At 36.2% G+C, this 14,028-nt stretch overlaps 1 protein-coding gene across 1 annotated transcript in view; it reads left to right on the forward strand.

Annotated features, from left to right (window-relative positions):
- The window catches only part of LOC107454124 (phosphatidylinositol phosphatase PTPRQ), an 87,489-nt gene that overhangs the window by 34,746 nt on the left and 38,715 nt on the right, over positions 1–14,028 (forward strand). Inside the window, exons 13-18 of the mRNA XM_043051003.2 lie at positions 896–1,171; positions 3,011–3,274; positions 6,263–6,544; positions 9,184–9,504; positions 10,850–10,977; positions 13,338–13,555. Of these exons, the coding sequence (XP_042906937.2) occupies positions 896–1,171; positions 3,011–3,274; positions 6,263–6,544; positions 9,184–9,504; positions 10,850–10,977; positions 13,338–13,555 (1,489 nt within the window). The remainder of the gene's footprint in view (positions 1–895; positions 1,172–3,010; positions 3,275–6,262; positions 6,545–9,183; positions 9,505–10,849; positions 10,978–13,337; positions 13,556–14,028) is intronic.

Here is a 14,028-nt window from a genome sequence, read left to right on the forward strand (position 1 = left end):
TCAGAAGTTCTAGAAGTAAAAACAGTTTGAAAATTCTCAAATTTCAGTGATTCGAACTAAAAACTTTTCTATGTGCAATCAGCTTGAAGATATTTCTAAGTAGAAAAAATTTGAGAGTTTTTCTTAGTTAAAACACTTTTCTTAGTCAAATATTATTTTTTGCGTGTTTTGTCGTATCTAGAGAACTTTTTAAATGAATCGAAAAAATTTTTCACATAATTATAAAAGTTGTTTGTCCTAAGATAAGTCCCCTTAAAAAAATAAATGTTAGTGAATATTTATTATTTTTAATTATTAATTTTATAAAGGTCGAACAAATTTTGAATTTTTGGGTATATTTTTTTATATCTTCTTAAAGTATGCATATAAAGTATTTTCATGGTGAAATGCAAAATTTGAGAGATATCGATAGAATAGTTTTTAAGAAATCAAATTTTAAAAAATCGCTAAAATTCTCCACTACTATTCAACCAATTTCTCTTAAATTTTGCATTTTGCCATGTAAGATTACAGAGACAATTACATATACAAACAAATTTATACCTTACAATTTAAACATTTTTCAACTGTTATTCAATGAAATAATAAAAATAATTTTTTAAATTCATTTTTTTCACTTCATCTTGGGACAAACAAATTTTATAAATAAGTGCAAAAAGTTTTCAGTTCGTTTAAAAAATTCTCGAGACTTGGCGAAATACGCAAAAAGTAAAATTTATTTGTTTATTTTGTTTGATAAAGACCTATCTGAATGATAATTATCCCGCAGACAATCGCTGGAAAAACAAAATATATTATCTATAATCACTCCCATGTATATTAGTAGAAAATTACGCGAAAGATACAACCATAGAAATGTATTCTGAGAATGTTGCTTATAATATTTATTTTCCAGTCCCATCAGCTCCACAGAATGTTCGAGGAAAGGATGTGAAGAATACAAGCATAGAAATAGAGTGGGACATTCCTAAGCCCGATGTTGGCCCAATCACGCTGTACAGAATCCGCTGGACTAACAACACCAGAAGTAATCTGCATGAGACAAAAGAAACATTCTATTTAATAAAGGACTTGATTCCATTTACTAACTACACCATTGAGGTGCAGGCGGAAACGAAGGCCAGTCCAGGAAAGTGGTCTGAACCTGCCACGATACAAACATCTGTAGGAAGTAAGAAATCCAACTAATATTTCAATTCATTTTTGAGGGGTCGGGATAGCCAGGTTGTTAGGGCACCGGACCCATGTCCAGGAGGTCGTGGGTTCGATTCCCGCTGTCCGAAGGCTTCCCATAAAGTAAATGGAGACTTAAATCTGCAGAGTCACAAAATCCATGTTCCCATAAATATTCTTACCTCTTTGGGTACTAATAAAGAAGTTTCCTTGTCTTCTGGGTTGGTTCAAAGTTACAAGGCTGCGGAGTTGAATATTTGCAGTAGTAGACCCAAAATTGGGTCGGCTGTTCAATGATGGTTATAATATAAAATACAAAATTTATTTTTAATGTATTTTAAAAATGCATTATTATATTTCATGTCCAAAAACAAGATGATTGTAGTTCCGGTAAATAAAGATTCCGAAACAATCTTGACTATTTCATAAAACTCTTTTGAAAAAAAAAATATGGTCTATGTGTGATATCATTAATAAAGACTAAGATGTTTGTTCTCTGGAGTAATTATAAAAGATATCTCCTTTACAAAAACTTAATATTACATAATTGGTACGGTGTTTAATAGATTGTATGTTTCGCATGAGTATCAAATTATCTGAGTATCAAATTATCTAGCTGGTCTTATTTTATAACCATCGTTGAACTGCCGAACCAATTTTTGGTTTTACGACTACTAATGCTCAATTCCGTGGCCTTTTCATTTTGAACCCCATCCAGAAGACAAGGGAACTCCTGAATCGAGTATTGTGGGAAATTTACCTTCGTGGAGAACTTTTTTTATAGAACTAACCAACATTTGCGTTACATGGAAAGGAAGAACACGAGAACCTCCCACGGTTAGCCAGACGGCAAGGGGACTCTAACCCATGATCCGTTTATTGCTGGGGATATTTTACGTCAGCACTGCGGACATTGCAAGCCGGATACGGAATTTGAATCAACCAGTCATCACTGGGATTCGGACCCAGTTCCCCTCATTGGGAGGTGAAAGCTCTATCCCCTGAGCCACCACGACTCTCACGCTGATCTTCGAGAAGATTACTCCACACAGGACGCTATGCTCTGCGAAGTTGCAATAGGTAAGTAGAAGGTAATAGACTGGTTGCAACTTGTGGCCCAAGCATGCCCCATACATAATCTATCAGATTCAAATCAGATGAGTATGCTGACTTATTCCGTACGGGTAATATCCTAAGAACGAAGGTGTTCGTTTACTTGTTAAGAAAAGGCGTTGACATCCATGGTCACATTCTGCGCCCAGGGCACATAAAAAAACATACATGTTGTTTCAGAGGGATGTCCCTATAAATTTCAACTGTTATGGTTCGAGCGCGATGGCCTTCGCCTTCCAATGAAGTGGAACCGGGTTTGAATCTCATCGATGGCTGGTCGATGCGAATCAGCATCCGGCTTCCCTTGACCACAGTGCTGACATAAAAAAATATCATTAGTGGTATATGGATTATGGATTAGAATCCCTTTGCAGTCAGGCTAACCGTGGGAGATTTTCGTGGTCTCCGTCTCCGTGTAACGCAAATGTGAGTTATTTTCCACAAAAAGTCCTCCACGAAGGCAAATGTTTCCTCAATACTTAATCCAGGAGCTCTCTTGTCTTCTGGATTGGGTTCAAAATTACAAGGCTACGGAGTTGAACATTAGTTGTCGTAATCCCAAAAATTATGTTGACTGTTCAACGACGGTTGTAAACTCTTATGGTTCCGATTGGAACATGAAAATCTGTTCATGTTCCATTAGCCATGTTCCATTAGAAACTAGTATAATTTCAAATAATAAACTCCATTCAAAAAGAATAAACTGTAATATTGATTCTTTCAGTTCCTTCCGCTCCAGAGAGACTGGTTAAGAGTCACGTGACGAATCACACCATTGAAGTAATATGGGAAGCTCCTCAGCCCAACAGAGGACCCATTTTATTCTATACCGTCCAATGGGGGTCACATAATGATACCACCAATGAACTTGAGTACGTGATTGATGGTCTCAATCCATACACCGATTACTATATTGCTGTAAGAGCAAAGACTGAAGCCGGTTATGGAAAATTTTCAGATGTCCTAAGAGTGAGAACGAAAATCGGAAGTAAGTTTCTTTGATACCCTTCTGGTTGGCAACACGTTTTTTAAATACCGTGCTGGTGGATACCCGTGGCGTTTTTTTTTCTTAAATCTCAAAAAGCAACTTTTTGAAATCTCGACGAACTTTCTGGAAGATATTTCGGGGATATGTATTGTCACCTTATTGCAAGCTGTTTTTTTATTTTATTTCATTAAAAATATTTTAATAAATTTGTAATAATTGAGATTGTTTTGCTTAAATAATAAAAATACAACTTTGATTCTAGTAGTAATCGCCAATTTGGCGATATTTCAAAAAGTCGTCGAGGGTTGGGATATTCTAGGATTTTACCGTCCGTGCTGAACAAGCATGCGAAGCATAACATTTTTTTAATTAAATTTGCAAAAATTGTCGGAAGTAGTCGGCAGTTCTATAGAAAAATCAACGTAAGCGACAAAAAACATCAAATGGTTCCGGTGTATCGTTTATGCTATGCGCAAGAGGCGATATTCTAGGAAGCTTTATTACCCACTAGCCGCTTAAGGCGGCCAGTTGTCCGCCACGCTAAAGGTTTTCACAAATAAAGTTTTTTAAAACATAGCAGGAAATCTGAAGATTAGTGGACAATTAAAGTGTTCCTGTCCTGCAATTTTGTCTTCATATCCAGTTCTGCTGCAGATGTGTTATAGCTCTTGAGGATGTTTGAAATTATATAGCTACAACGCTTAAGAAAAAAAAAACTAAAATGCTAAATACATGAAAAGAACACGAAAACGAATAAATTTTTTATGGTATCAATTTCTATTTCTATATAATTTTTTATGGTATCAAATTCTATTTCTATATCTGTTACGTCAAGCACTCAGGTATTATAATTTGATCTAGTTGTGCTTGTATAATTTTGATCTAGTTGCGCTTTCTACGTCATTTTGTTAACATCGTTTGGTTTGTTATTTAACATCGTTTGGTTTGTTATTTCTAAGTTAACTTTCAAAAAATTGGCTGGCATCAGCATTTTTATTCTTTAAGTTGTTTATTTTTTCTTTTGGAATTCGTTCCTTTTTAGCGAAATGTTTTTCAACCTAATCGAATTCTTTGCCGACTGTTCTCTGTATATATAAAGAAAATAAAGTAAATATTTTTAAAGTGTTGTGAAAAGAATTTTTAGTTGTACAAAGTACTACAATATCGCTATAAAAATTATCGTCTTCGCTTAAGAAAAAAAAAATAGAGCGTGGAAAGAAGAAGAAAAACTTATTATAACAATTATGAACAGCGACAAATATATCAAAGCGAAGCGTTCTATTTACGTATCGAATATGTTGCCACATTTTTAATACAAAAGTTAAACTTTTCTCCACTTTAATAAATGTAAACTAATGCGAACTTTACAATTAAATTATTAATTCCTTCGTATATTATTGGTTTAAGTTGTCGAAAATTAATATTTCAATTGTAAGGTTCGCATTAGCATACATTTATAAGAGTGGGGAAAAGTATATGCATTTTTTAATAGTTTTTTGAATATGGCTCTTTGAAGACGAAAAAGCAGACGAAAAGCATAGACTTACAAAATGACTGATAACTAAATAACTAATCCAAATTTTTGAAAAAGAAAAAAAATACTTCTTCATTATGTCAAAACACAATTATGTGCCGAGTTTCGTGCCTGGGCGCGGCTTCTGGGGAGATATATTGTGATTACAGACAGACGCACACACAGCCGCGTTTATTATTATGTATAGATGTATAGATTGACAAAATGGGTGATGGCGTCTACACACTTTTCAACTCTGTTCAAGAGTCACAGTAAACAGTGTGTGCATGCGTTGCTGTGGCGACCGCTGTTTTTACTTTTATTTTCACTACCAGGCATTTTTAATGTTCTTACATAATAATAATTGGGAAAAATATACTTGAGGGTGCCCCTTGGCGAAATTGGCAATTTATGCTTGGCGCCATACTTGTTTGCCCGTAACGCCGTGGTAACCCACAAACAGGACATTTATATCTATTACTAATTAAACCTTCATTCATACACAAGTCAATCATTGTTTTTTTTCATTGTTATAAAAATCGTACAGAAACTTAAGATTTATCTTATTGACAGTATTCAATTTTAGTACCAGAAGCAAAAATAACCTTACCAGCCGGTATCCAAAGTAGAACTAACGGATCTTTGAAATTACATTTAAAAATTCATTTAAAAACAACGCTAAATTCTAAACTAGTCAGAATCACTATTAAAATCTAAACCAATCAGAATCACGATTGGTTTTCAACATCGCCTAGCTTGGCGATCAATCGCGATCACAACTTGGCGGGGGCACCCTCAAGTATAGTCTACCCTAATAATTTAAAGTATTTTTATATTCTTTTGATTATGAACATATTATGACTGGCTCGACGGTGATTTCAAAATAAATATGAAGATGGAAAAGTATTTTGTGAGGTCTTGAAACACGTACATAGGCAGTCCAATCCGACGACAAACATCAATGGAGACAGTTTTATGCAACCCATGATTTTAAATGTTGTGGACTTTAACCAATCCAGAAAGAAAAAGCATTTGACCATTGAGTAACCAGTGATCATAAAAAGGCGATCACAACTTTTTTGTTGAATTGTTTTTATTGCATTTCTTTTATTGTACTTAAATTTGTACTTTCTTTTTACAATTCAATAGATTTTTATAAATTCCAGAAGGAGATTTTTCGAAAATAATATCACAATTTAAGGAAAGTTTATGGAGTGCTATCTTATTTTCAGCTGAAGTTTCATAAATTTAATGGTAAATGAATTCCTACAAATTGAAATCCTGTAAACAATATAAGTACAATATTGTCTGCTAAGATTAGGTGTACAATTAAATTTGGGGCGCATTTTAACTGCCGGTTCCACTCATGTAAAACTTTATACGATGCATCCATTAAATCCGTGAAAAGATTATTTGAACCGAGTCCAATCAGAAATCAATGAAAGCTGTTTGTTAAAATACGTTTTCAATTTTAGTTCCCAGCATTCCAAGGAGTGTGTCTGATGCAAGCAAAAATGCAACGTACCTCCGTTTGACGTGGCTCCAACCCCAGCCCATGAATGGTCCCCTCGATTTCTACAAAGTACAGTGGAATGCGGTTGATGACAATCGCCTGCAAACAGTCTTTACTAATGACACCACTTTTGAGTTTTTCCCACTCCTCCCTTACACGAACTACAATTTTCAAGTGAGTGCCAGCACGGTGGAGGGGTGGGGTGAACCATCAGTCACGTTTACGACAAGAACTGGAATTGCAGGTGAGAGTGTTTCAACTGTTTTTCAATCTCTACTATTAATTAACTCTCTCTCCCTATATCTTGTTTGTAAAGTTCAATTAAATTTTTTTTTAAACTTGTAGTGGATGCAGTTTGTTTCAAATATTAATTCATTCATTAAATTTGATTAATTAATTTTAGTTTCATATGGGAGAAAAATTAACCAAAATAAAATTTTTAATTTTTGGCCTAAGTAGGACTTGACTTTAACAACATTTTGTTTTATATTACTTGTTTCAAAGTAAACCATAATATCCGGAAAAAGTGACCCGTTCATACGAGGTTGGTACTTTATTGACCTCGCACTAGAGCTGCACAATGGGCTATTGGCGATACAACCCTGAGGATGGTCCGATGACATGCCATCGCAATTTCAAATCCTGGGCAGAGAAAATATCTCCCCAACTTTGGTAGCCCGACGACCTGCCAGCGATGTCGAGCACTTAACGGTAGAACAGTTTAACGAGGACCGATACTGCTCACCCTTCGTCCCTACACAGGCTGATCAAAGTGGTCACCTACAAGCTTACTGTCAGTAGCCAGTGATGCTTAACTTCGGTGTTCTACTGGGAACCGTATCTTTACAATCAGTCCACTTCGGAACACGTTCGCATGGATCGATATTGCATTGAATGGAATGAGATTAGTTATTATCTTCATCTTGTATCACTAGGAATCTAGGATTAAGTGCATTTTGGCGAACAGCAACTCCACCCGGTCTGAAACATTCTGTGGGATTGCGAAGCACGCCAATAGAACATGATAACAGACTAAACCTGATAATTTCGTTATATAAATTTAGAGCTATAAATGATCTCGAATATGTTAACAGAACCAATAGCTACCGTGAATGGCCCTATTGGTTCTATAATAAGTAATTTGATCTGAATAAGCCGAAAGTGATTATTTACTAATACTTTTGCTGGGTATAAAATATAGACCGTGTTCGAATTTATGTCAATTTCAACAAGAAATAAAATTTCGTAGACGGTTCCAGCAACATAATAATAATGTTCTTAATAACAGTGGTTGAAGAAATTAGAGCGAAATGTAATATTCGCAACACCTGGCGACTTATACGCGGATTTCATTAAGCCAGTGTTTCCCAAACTTATGACTTCTGTGTACCCTTTCTGAATTTTTCGTAAAGCTGTGTACCACTAATAAAAAAAAATTATTTTTTACTACAAAAAAATTGCACAAAAGTTAAAAATCACAGCTGGCTGTTGACACCACTAATTATTATTTGTTAACTCTGCAGAAAAATATCCAATAGAAAAATACGTAATCGCAATTTTCATGGCTAATTTTGTTTTTAAATAAAAAAGTTTGAAATTCTCGTTTGTTGCAAGATATTTCGCTTAGGAACGCGTACCCCCACTAAACTGTTCCCGTACCCCTGGGGGTACACGTAGCACACTTTGGGAAACACTGCATTAAGCCAAACATTAAAACAATTTCTTGAAACGCTTTCTGGCCTGCTTGAATTCAAAATAGACACATTATTTGTCCCGAAAGTGAACGATGATTTCACAAGAGAAAGAAATATATGTGTATTCTGATTTAGAATGTTATTCTTAGCAAGTTTCAAAATTAGTTATGGAGATTGTTAGAAGATGGCGCTTTCTAACATTTGTTGTTGTTGTTGTTCATTTACGTCGCACTAGAGCTGCACAATGGGCTATTGGCGGCGGTCTGGGAAACATCCCTGAGGATGATCCGAAGACATGCCATCACAATTTTGATTCTCTGCGGAGGGGATGGCACCCCCGCTTCGGTAGCCCGACGACCTGCACGCGAAGTCGAGCACTTTACGGTAGAACAGTTTAACGAGGACCAATACCGCACACCCTCGGTCCCTACGCAGGCTGATCCAAGTGGTCACCCACCCGCACACTGACAGCAGCCAGTGATGCTTGACTTCGGTGATCTGCTGGGAACCGTGTCTTAACGATCAGTCCACTGCGGGACCTTTCTAACATTTAAAATCATAAAACAATGTCTTCTAAATAACCACCTTTTGCAGTCATAGATTAACACACTTCGAAGACAACATTAATAGACTGTTTTGAAAATACTTTTGTTAGAAATGTCAAACATGGAATAGAAAACATCGTTTTATAGATTCCTAGTAGCAGCGCCATCTGTTGATGGATTTCGTAACTAACTTTGAAAATCAATAGAATAAAAGGAGCCAAATGAGCATTTATGTCTCGCTCCGTTTTTCTTTGAATAAGTTTTACAAGAGAAGGAAATATATGTGTATTCTTATTTAGAATATTATTATTAGCAAGTTTCAAAATTAGTTATGAAGATCGTTAACAGATGGCGCTTTCTAACATTAAAAATCCTAAAACAATGTTTTCTAAATAACCACCTTTTGCTGCCATAAATTCACGCAATTCGAAGACCTGTTTTGAAAATACTTTTGTTAGAAATGTCCAACATAGAGTAGAATATATCGTTACATAAATTCCTAGTTGCAGCGCCATCTGTTGATGGATTTCGTAAATTACTTTGAAAATCAATAGAATAAAAGGAGCAATTATATTTCGCTCCGTTCCTCTTTGAATGAGTTTTCAAATCAGTCTGTAATTTTCAATAATTTTTTTTACCTACAGTTCCACCAGAAGCAACGGTCACGTTTCTAAAAGTTGAAAATTCCACGGATTATCTTGCTGAGTGGCGAGTTGTCGCACCTTATCCTGGACCAACTACTTATGCAGTATATGTGTGGAAGTTTGCCGGTCAATGTGAGGGTGGTGGACGCATCCACGATATTCTACGGGGCAGCAAGAGTCGGAAGGAATGGAATCAGCCAACTGAAGTGCAAGTATATGGTCTGACTGCCTACTCTCGATACTCTGTTTCGGTTCAGCTGAAAACAGAAGCAGGTGAAACAAAGAGTAACGACAGTGAACCAATACACACGCCTGCCGAAGGTGATTGTTTCAACAGTTTTGTTATAAAAGTAGGCTTATTAAGAAATCTGTCTCGTTGCAAATGTCGTCTGTAATATGTAAAGCACCGGGCTATTTCGAAAATTATTCACTATTTTATGATCTCCTTGACATTTTCTGGCTTATTGCGAGGAGCTTACACATCTCTAGGCTAATGCGTAAAGAATTACTTAATCAATCGGTTCGATATCAGTGGGTGGAAAATGAAGCCTGACATTGAGAATATCTTGCAACATGCGGCAGAGTTGCACAAGAAAGTGCAAGAATCTCTCCGAACCCAGCTCGTTAGTCATTCCCATGCATTTCATCAAACATGTAACATGATCATACGTTACAGACCGACGATACGCCGAAATGGATTGTGGTTGAATGAATTGTGAAAACGTTGAATAAAACAATGTGAAAACCAGGCTTTTGCGCAATACGCAACGAAAATCGACATGGTAAAGAAAAAAAATCTCATTCTCGAAAAGGGAAAATGAAGCACTTTTTAAAAGCACCTTTTTAAAAACGCTACGCACCATGTCAGATGATGCAGCACTATTGCAAGTTTTTAAGTATTAAAAAGTTAAACCGCAAATGCTTTTAATTTTCTCAAAACTATGGCTTTTCTTCTTAAGAACGCCATTCTCAGAATAAACATTGAGAGACTTGACTAGAGATAGGTTTGACAGGCAAGGATAACGGTTGACAACTCACCTGAAGTTATCAAATGTTATTCGCCTTAGCACTTATGAGTCACGAGACAAATTGAGGAATAGCAGCCCTTTTGTCAACCTCTACCAACTAGACTCATATTTGTTTCTCGGTAAAATTAATGACTTTTCGAACAAACTTTATAATAATAAAGCAAAGTATAGCTTTAAATCTTAGCGTTTTCAAGTCCTGGAAGTAGTGATGTTGCAGTTAAACGCTTCCGAATTTCTTAGAAGGGTAGGGTGCACGGGCAAAAAATGTTTGCCTGAGATAACAGATAATATTTGAAGCAGTAGCTGCTGAATTGCCTTGCTTGCATCGTGCCCCGAGGATATTCACTGGGACACAGAAGCATATTCTCTCCCTCCCTCATGTTTCTTTTGCGAGCATTCACTTTTATGAAGCTTCTGTGGGCCTCAGACTCTGTGGACGAGGGGAGTTCTAACCGTAGACAAACTATTATTACAATCTGATGAGAATCTTAGGCGTACGATTTTGTAGGGGTTTAAATTAAACTACAAATTATATTGTACACAAACTGTATTGTATACAAATACTATAGTATAAAAATTTATTTAAATGCAAACTATTGTACACAAACTATAGAGTAGCTCACTAGATCTTGTTTTAGCTCCCGGTCCCCCAACAAATGTTCGAGCGAACTGCGAAGAAAAAAGTACGGAGGCTGATGTGAGCTGGAGTCTACCTGCTAATCCTAATTCTAAAATTACTCATTATTTCGTTGAGTATGGGAGCGAGGTAAAATAATTTTATTATTATTCCCTATTTTATTTTCAATTTCTTCGTAATGTTGCTATTATTTTTTTTGAAAAGCTACATTTCATTATTTATCAAACATGCATAACATCCCAAGTTAAAATTCTTGATGGTCTCATCAAAAGATTTTGATGGTTCATGTTAGTTTCAATGATGGTCACCATCATGCAACATTTTCAATTATGTATTCATGGTTTTTGATATGCCAACAAACTTCCATCATTCCCTTATGGAAAATGCTACTTTAATAGTATGATGGCTAGGCGTCAAGACAAGTTTGATTATCGTGGACCAACAATCCATGTTGATCTGCGATGGTCCATGATAGTTCCAACTATACATTTCCATCATGGTTAAATGGGAATTCTTTTTGGTTCTAAGGAACATACCATCAAAACAGTTTTGGTTTTTTTTATGCTGAACCATCATAAATCAGACCGAATTGCAACTTTGGGATGATGGTAGTTCATGATCGTTTCAATATTTGATTTCCAAGATACTATGATGGAAATTCGTGATGGTCCATAATGGTACAACTATACGTTTCCATGGATGTTTAATGGGAATTCTTGTTGGTTCAGCAGGAATGTACCATCAAAACAATTTGGCTTTCTTTTATGTTGAACCATCATAAATGAGACCAAATTCCAACTTTGAGATGATGGTTGTTCATGATCGTTTCAATATTTGATTTCCAAGATACTATGATAGAAATTCGTAATGGTTCAAAAAGAACAAACCATCAAAACAAGTTGCCATTCTTATGTTGAAGCATCAAACATCAGTCCAAATTCTAAAATTGAAGTGATGGCCACGTATGTTGGGTACCATCAAAAAAGATGATGGTTCATGCTGGAATTACTGATAGTTACCATCAAGATAATGTTATTCCATCAAAAATTTTGACTTGGGATGGCTCATTTGAGGACGATATCCTGTGATATAGTCTAACTAGAAAATTCTCCTCGCCATTTGCTTAGAGCACTTTCGGTGACTATGGTTTACCCATTTCATGTACAGGTAGGGTTGATCCCCTTTTCTAAAATGAACTCTCTCTTGTTTCCATATCAGCCGGAGAAGTTACACAGGCTATAACTTTCTTTATGTATAAATAACCGTCGCTGAACAGACGACCCAATTTTTTGGGTTTACGACTACTACTAATGCTCAACTCCTCAGCCTTGTCATTTTGAACCTAATCCAGAAGACAAGGGAATTCCTAGATCAAATATTGGCAAAAATTCGCCTTCGTGGCGGACTTTTTTGACGGAACTTACTCTCTTTTGCGTTACATGGAAAGGAAAATCACGATGACCTCTCACGGTTAGCCTGACTGCGAGGGGACTTTAACTCATGATCCGTTTACCACTGAGGATATTTCGCGTCAGCACTGTGGTCGGTGCAAGCCGGATGAGGAGGTCTTATCGACCTGAGATCGCTGGGATTCGAACCCGGTTCACCCCATTGGAAGGCATACGCTCTATCTCCCCAGCCATCACGGCTCAGACTATAACTTTTGTGAATCAATGGGCGCATCCTTTTCTTTTAATAGAAACATTATATTAATTTGGCCGTGGTGGCTCAGGGGATAGAGCGTTCGCCTTTCAATAAGATAAACCGGGTTCAAATCCCAACGATAGCTGGTCGATACGAATTCCATACCCGGTTCCCATCAATCGCAGTGCTGAAGTGAATATCCTCTGTGGTAGATGGATCATGTGATGCACCGTGGGATGTTTTCGTCTCCATGTAACGCAAATGCAAGTTTGTGTCATCAAAAACCAGTAGTACCCTTGTCTTCTGAATTGAGTTTAAAATTACAAGGCTACGGAGTTGAGCATTAGTAGTCGTAAACCCAACATTGGGTCGACTGCTCAACGACGGTTATAAAGAAGAAAAAAAAGAGAAACAAACAAAAAAAATATTTCGGTTGCTTGGGATCACTTAGTCCATATTGTTATGAACAATAAATTGACACAAAGAAATAAAAGGACACTACTTAAAGCGAAATAAACCAAAATACAATGCATCTAACAGTGTCAAACAGTTTAATACAATTTTATTCACTATATATTTAATGCAGGGATAAAATAGATTCCGTTCATAGTAAATAAAATTTTTCGTTTGAATGGGATTTTATTAGGAGCGTTTTACGGAACCGTGATTGAAGATATCGAACATTAAAGCTGTATAAGTATCACCTGATAATTAAGATTTTACATGGAAGTGCGTCCAATTAGAATGCGTCCAATTAGAGTGCGTTCAATAATTGAGCCAGGGACTATAAGTATTTTTTTTCCTCCATGATATAAAAGTATTAATGAATGTGAATTTAATTTCAGTATCTAGGTTATCGTGAGGTGTCTGTGAAAGTGAACGATGTGTGTCAAGTACAAAAGATAACACTCAGAGGATTGCGTCCTGAACGGGACTACAAAATCTCTGTGAGAGCCATTGGGGAGGGTGTCACCAAGAAGGGTGAGCAGGCCTCACCCCCCACTTCCTGTCTACTGCCTGCTGGAGGTCGTATTTTATACTTTTGTGCTTGTAAATTAACTACGTCTTTTTAAATGCATTAAAGCGACTGGATAAAATTGCTTCATTATTTACATTTTAATTGAAAATAAAATCAGGCATAGTTTAGCATGTATTGAAATTAATTGAGCATAATTCAAAAATAACTAGGAGACTTCGCCCCTGCTCTCTGGCGCTCGCCAACCCCCGAAACTGCTTTCGCAATTCATTTAGGATTGCTTCGCAATCCGATGCTCGCTTTGCTCGCTCATTGGATACGTTCTTAACGTCTAGCTTTTGTATACTTTTTTGAACACTGAAGTTCCGAAAACTTTTCATTGTAGAAAATTCTAAACTTGTGCATTTCAATATTAATTTGAAATTGAAAGCAGTTCGCATATTTTTCTTAATCACACTATTCTAAATTTCAGTTGTTGAGAAAAGTAACTGTTGTAAGTTTTGTTTTAAAGTCTTTCCCACCAGAGGGCTAAAACCATGTGTTGTAAAACAATATGAAAT

This window comes from Parasteatoda tepidariorum, chromosome 1 (genome assembly GCF_043381705.1).
Source record: "Parasteatoda tepidariorum isolate YZ-2023 chromosome 1, CAS_Ptep_4.0, whole genome shotgun sequence".
NCBI classification, from domain to species: domain Eukaryota; kingdom Metazoa; phylum Arthropoda; class Arachnida; order Araneae; family Theridiidae; genus Parasteatoda; species Parasteatoda tepidariorum.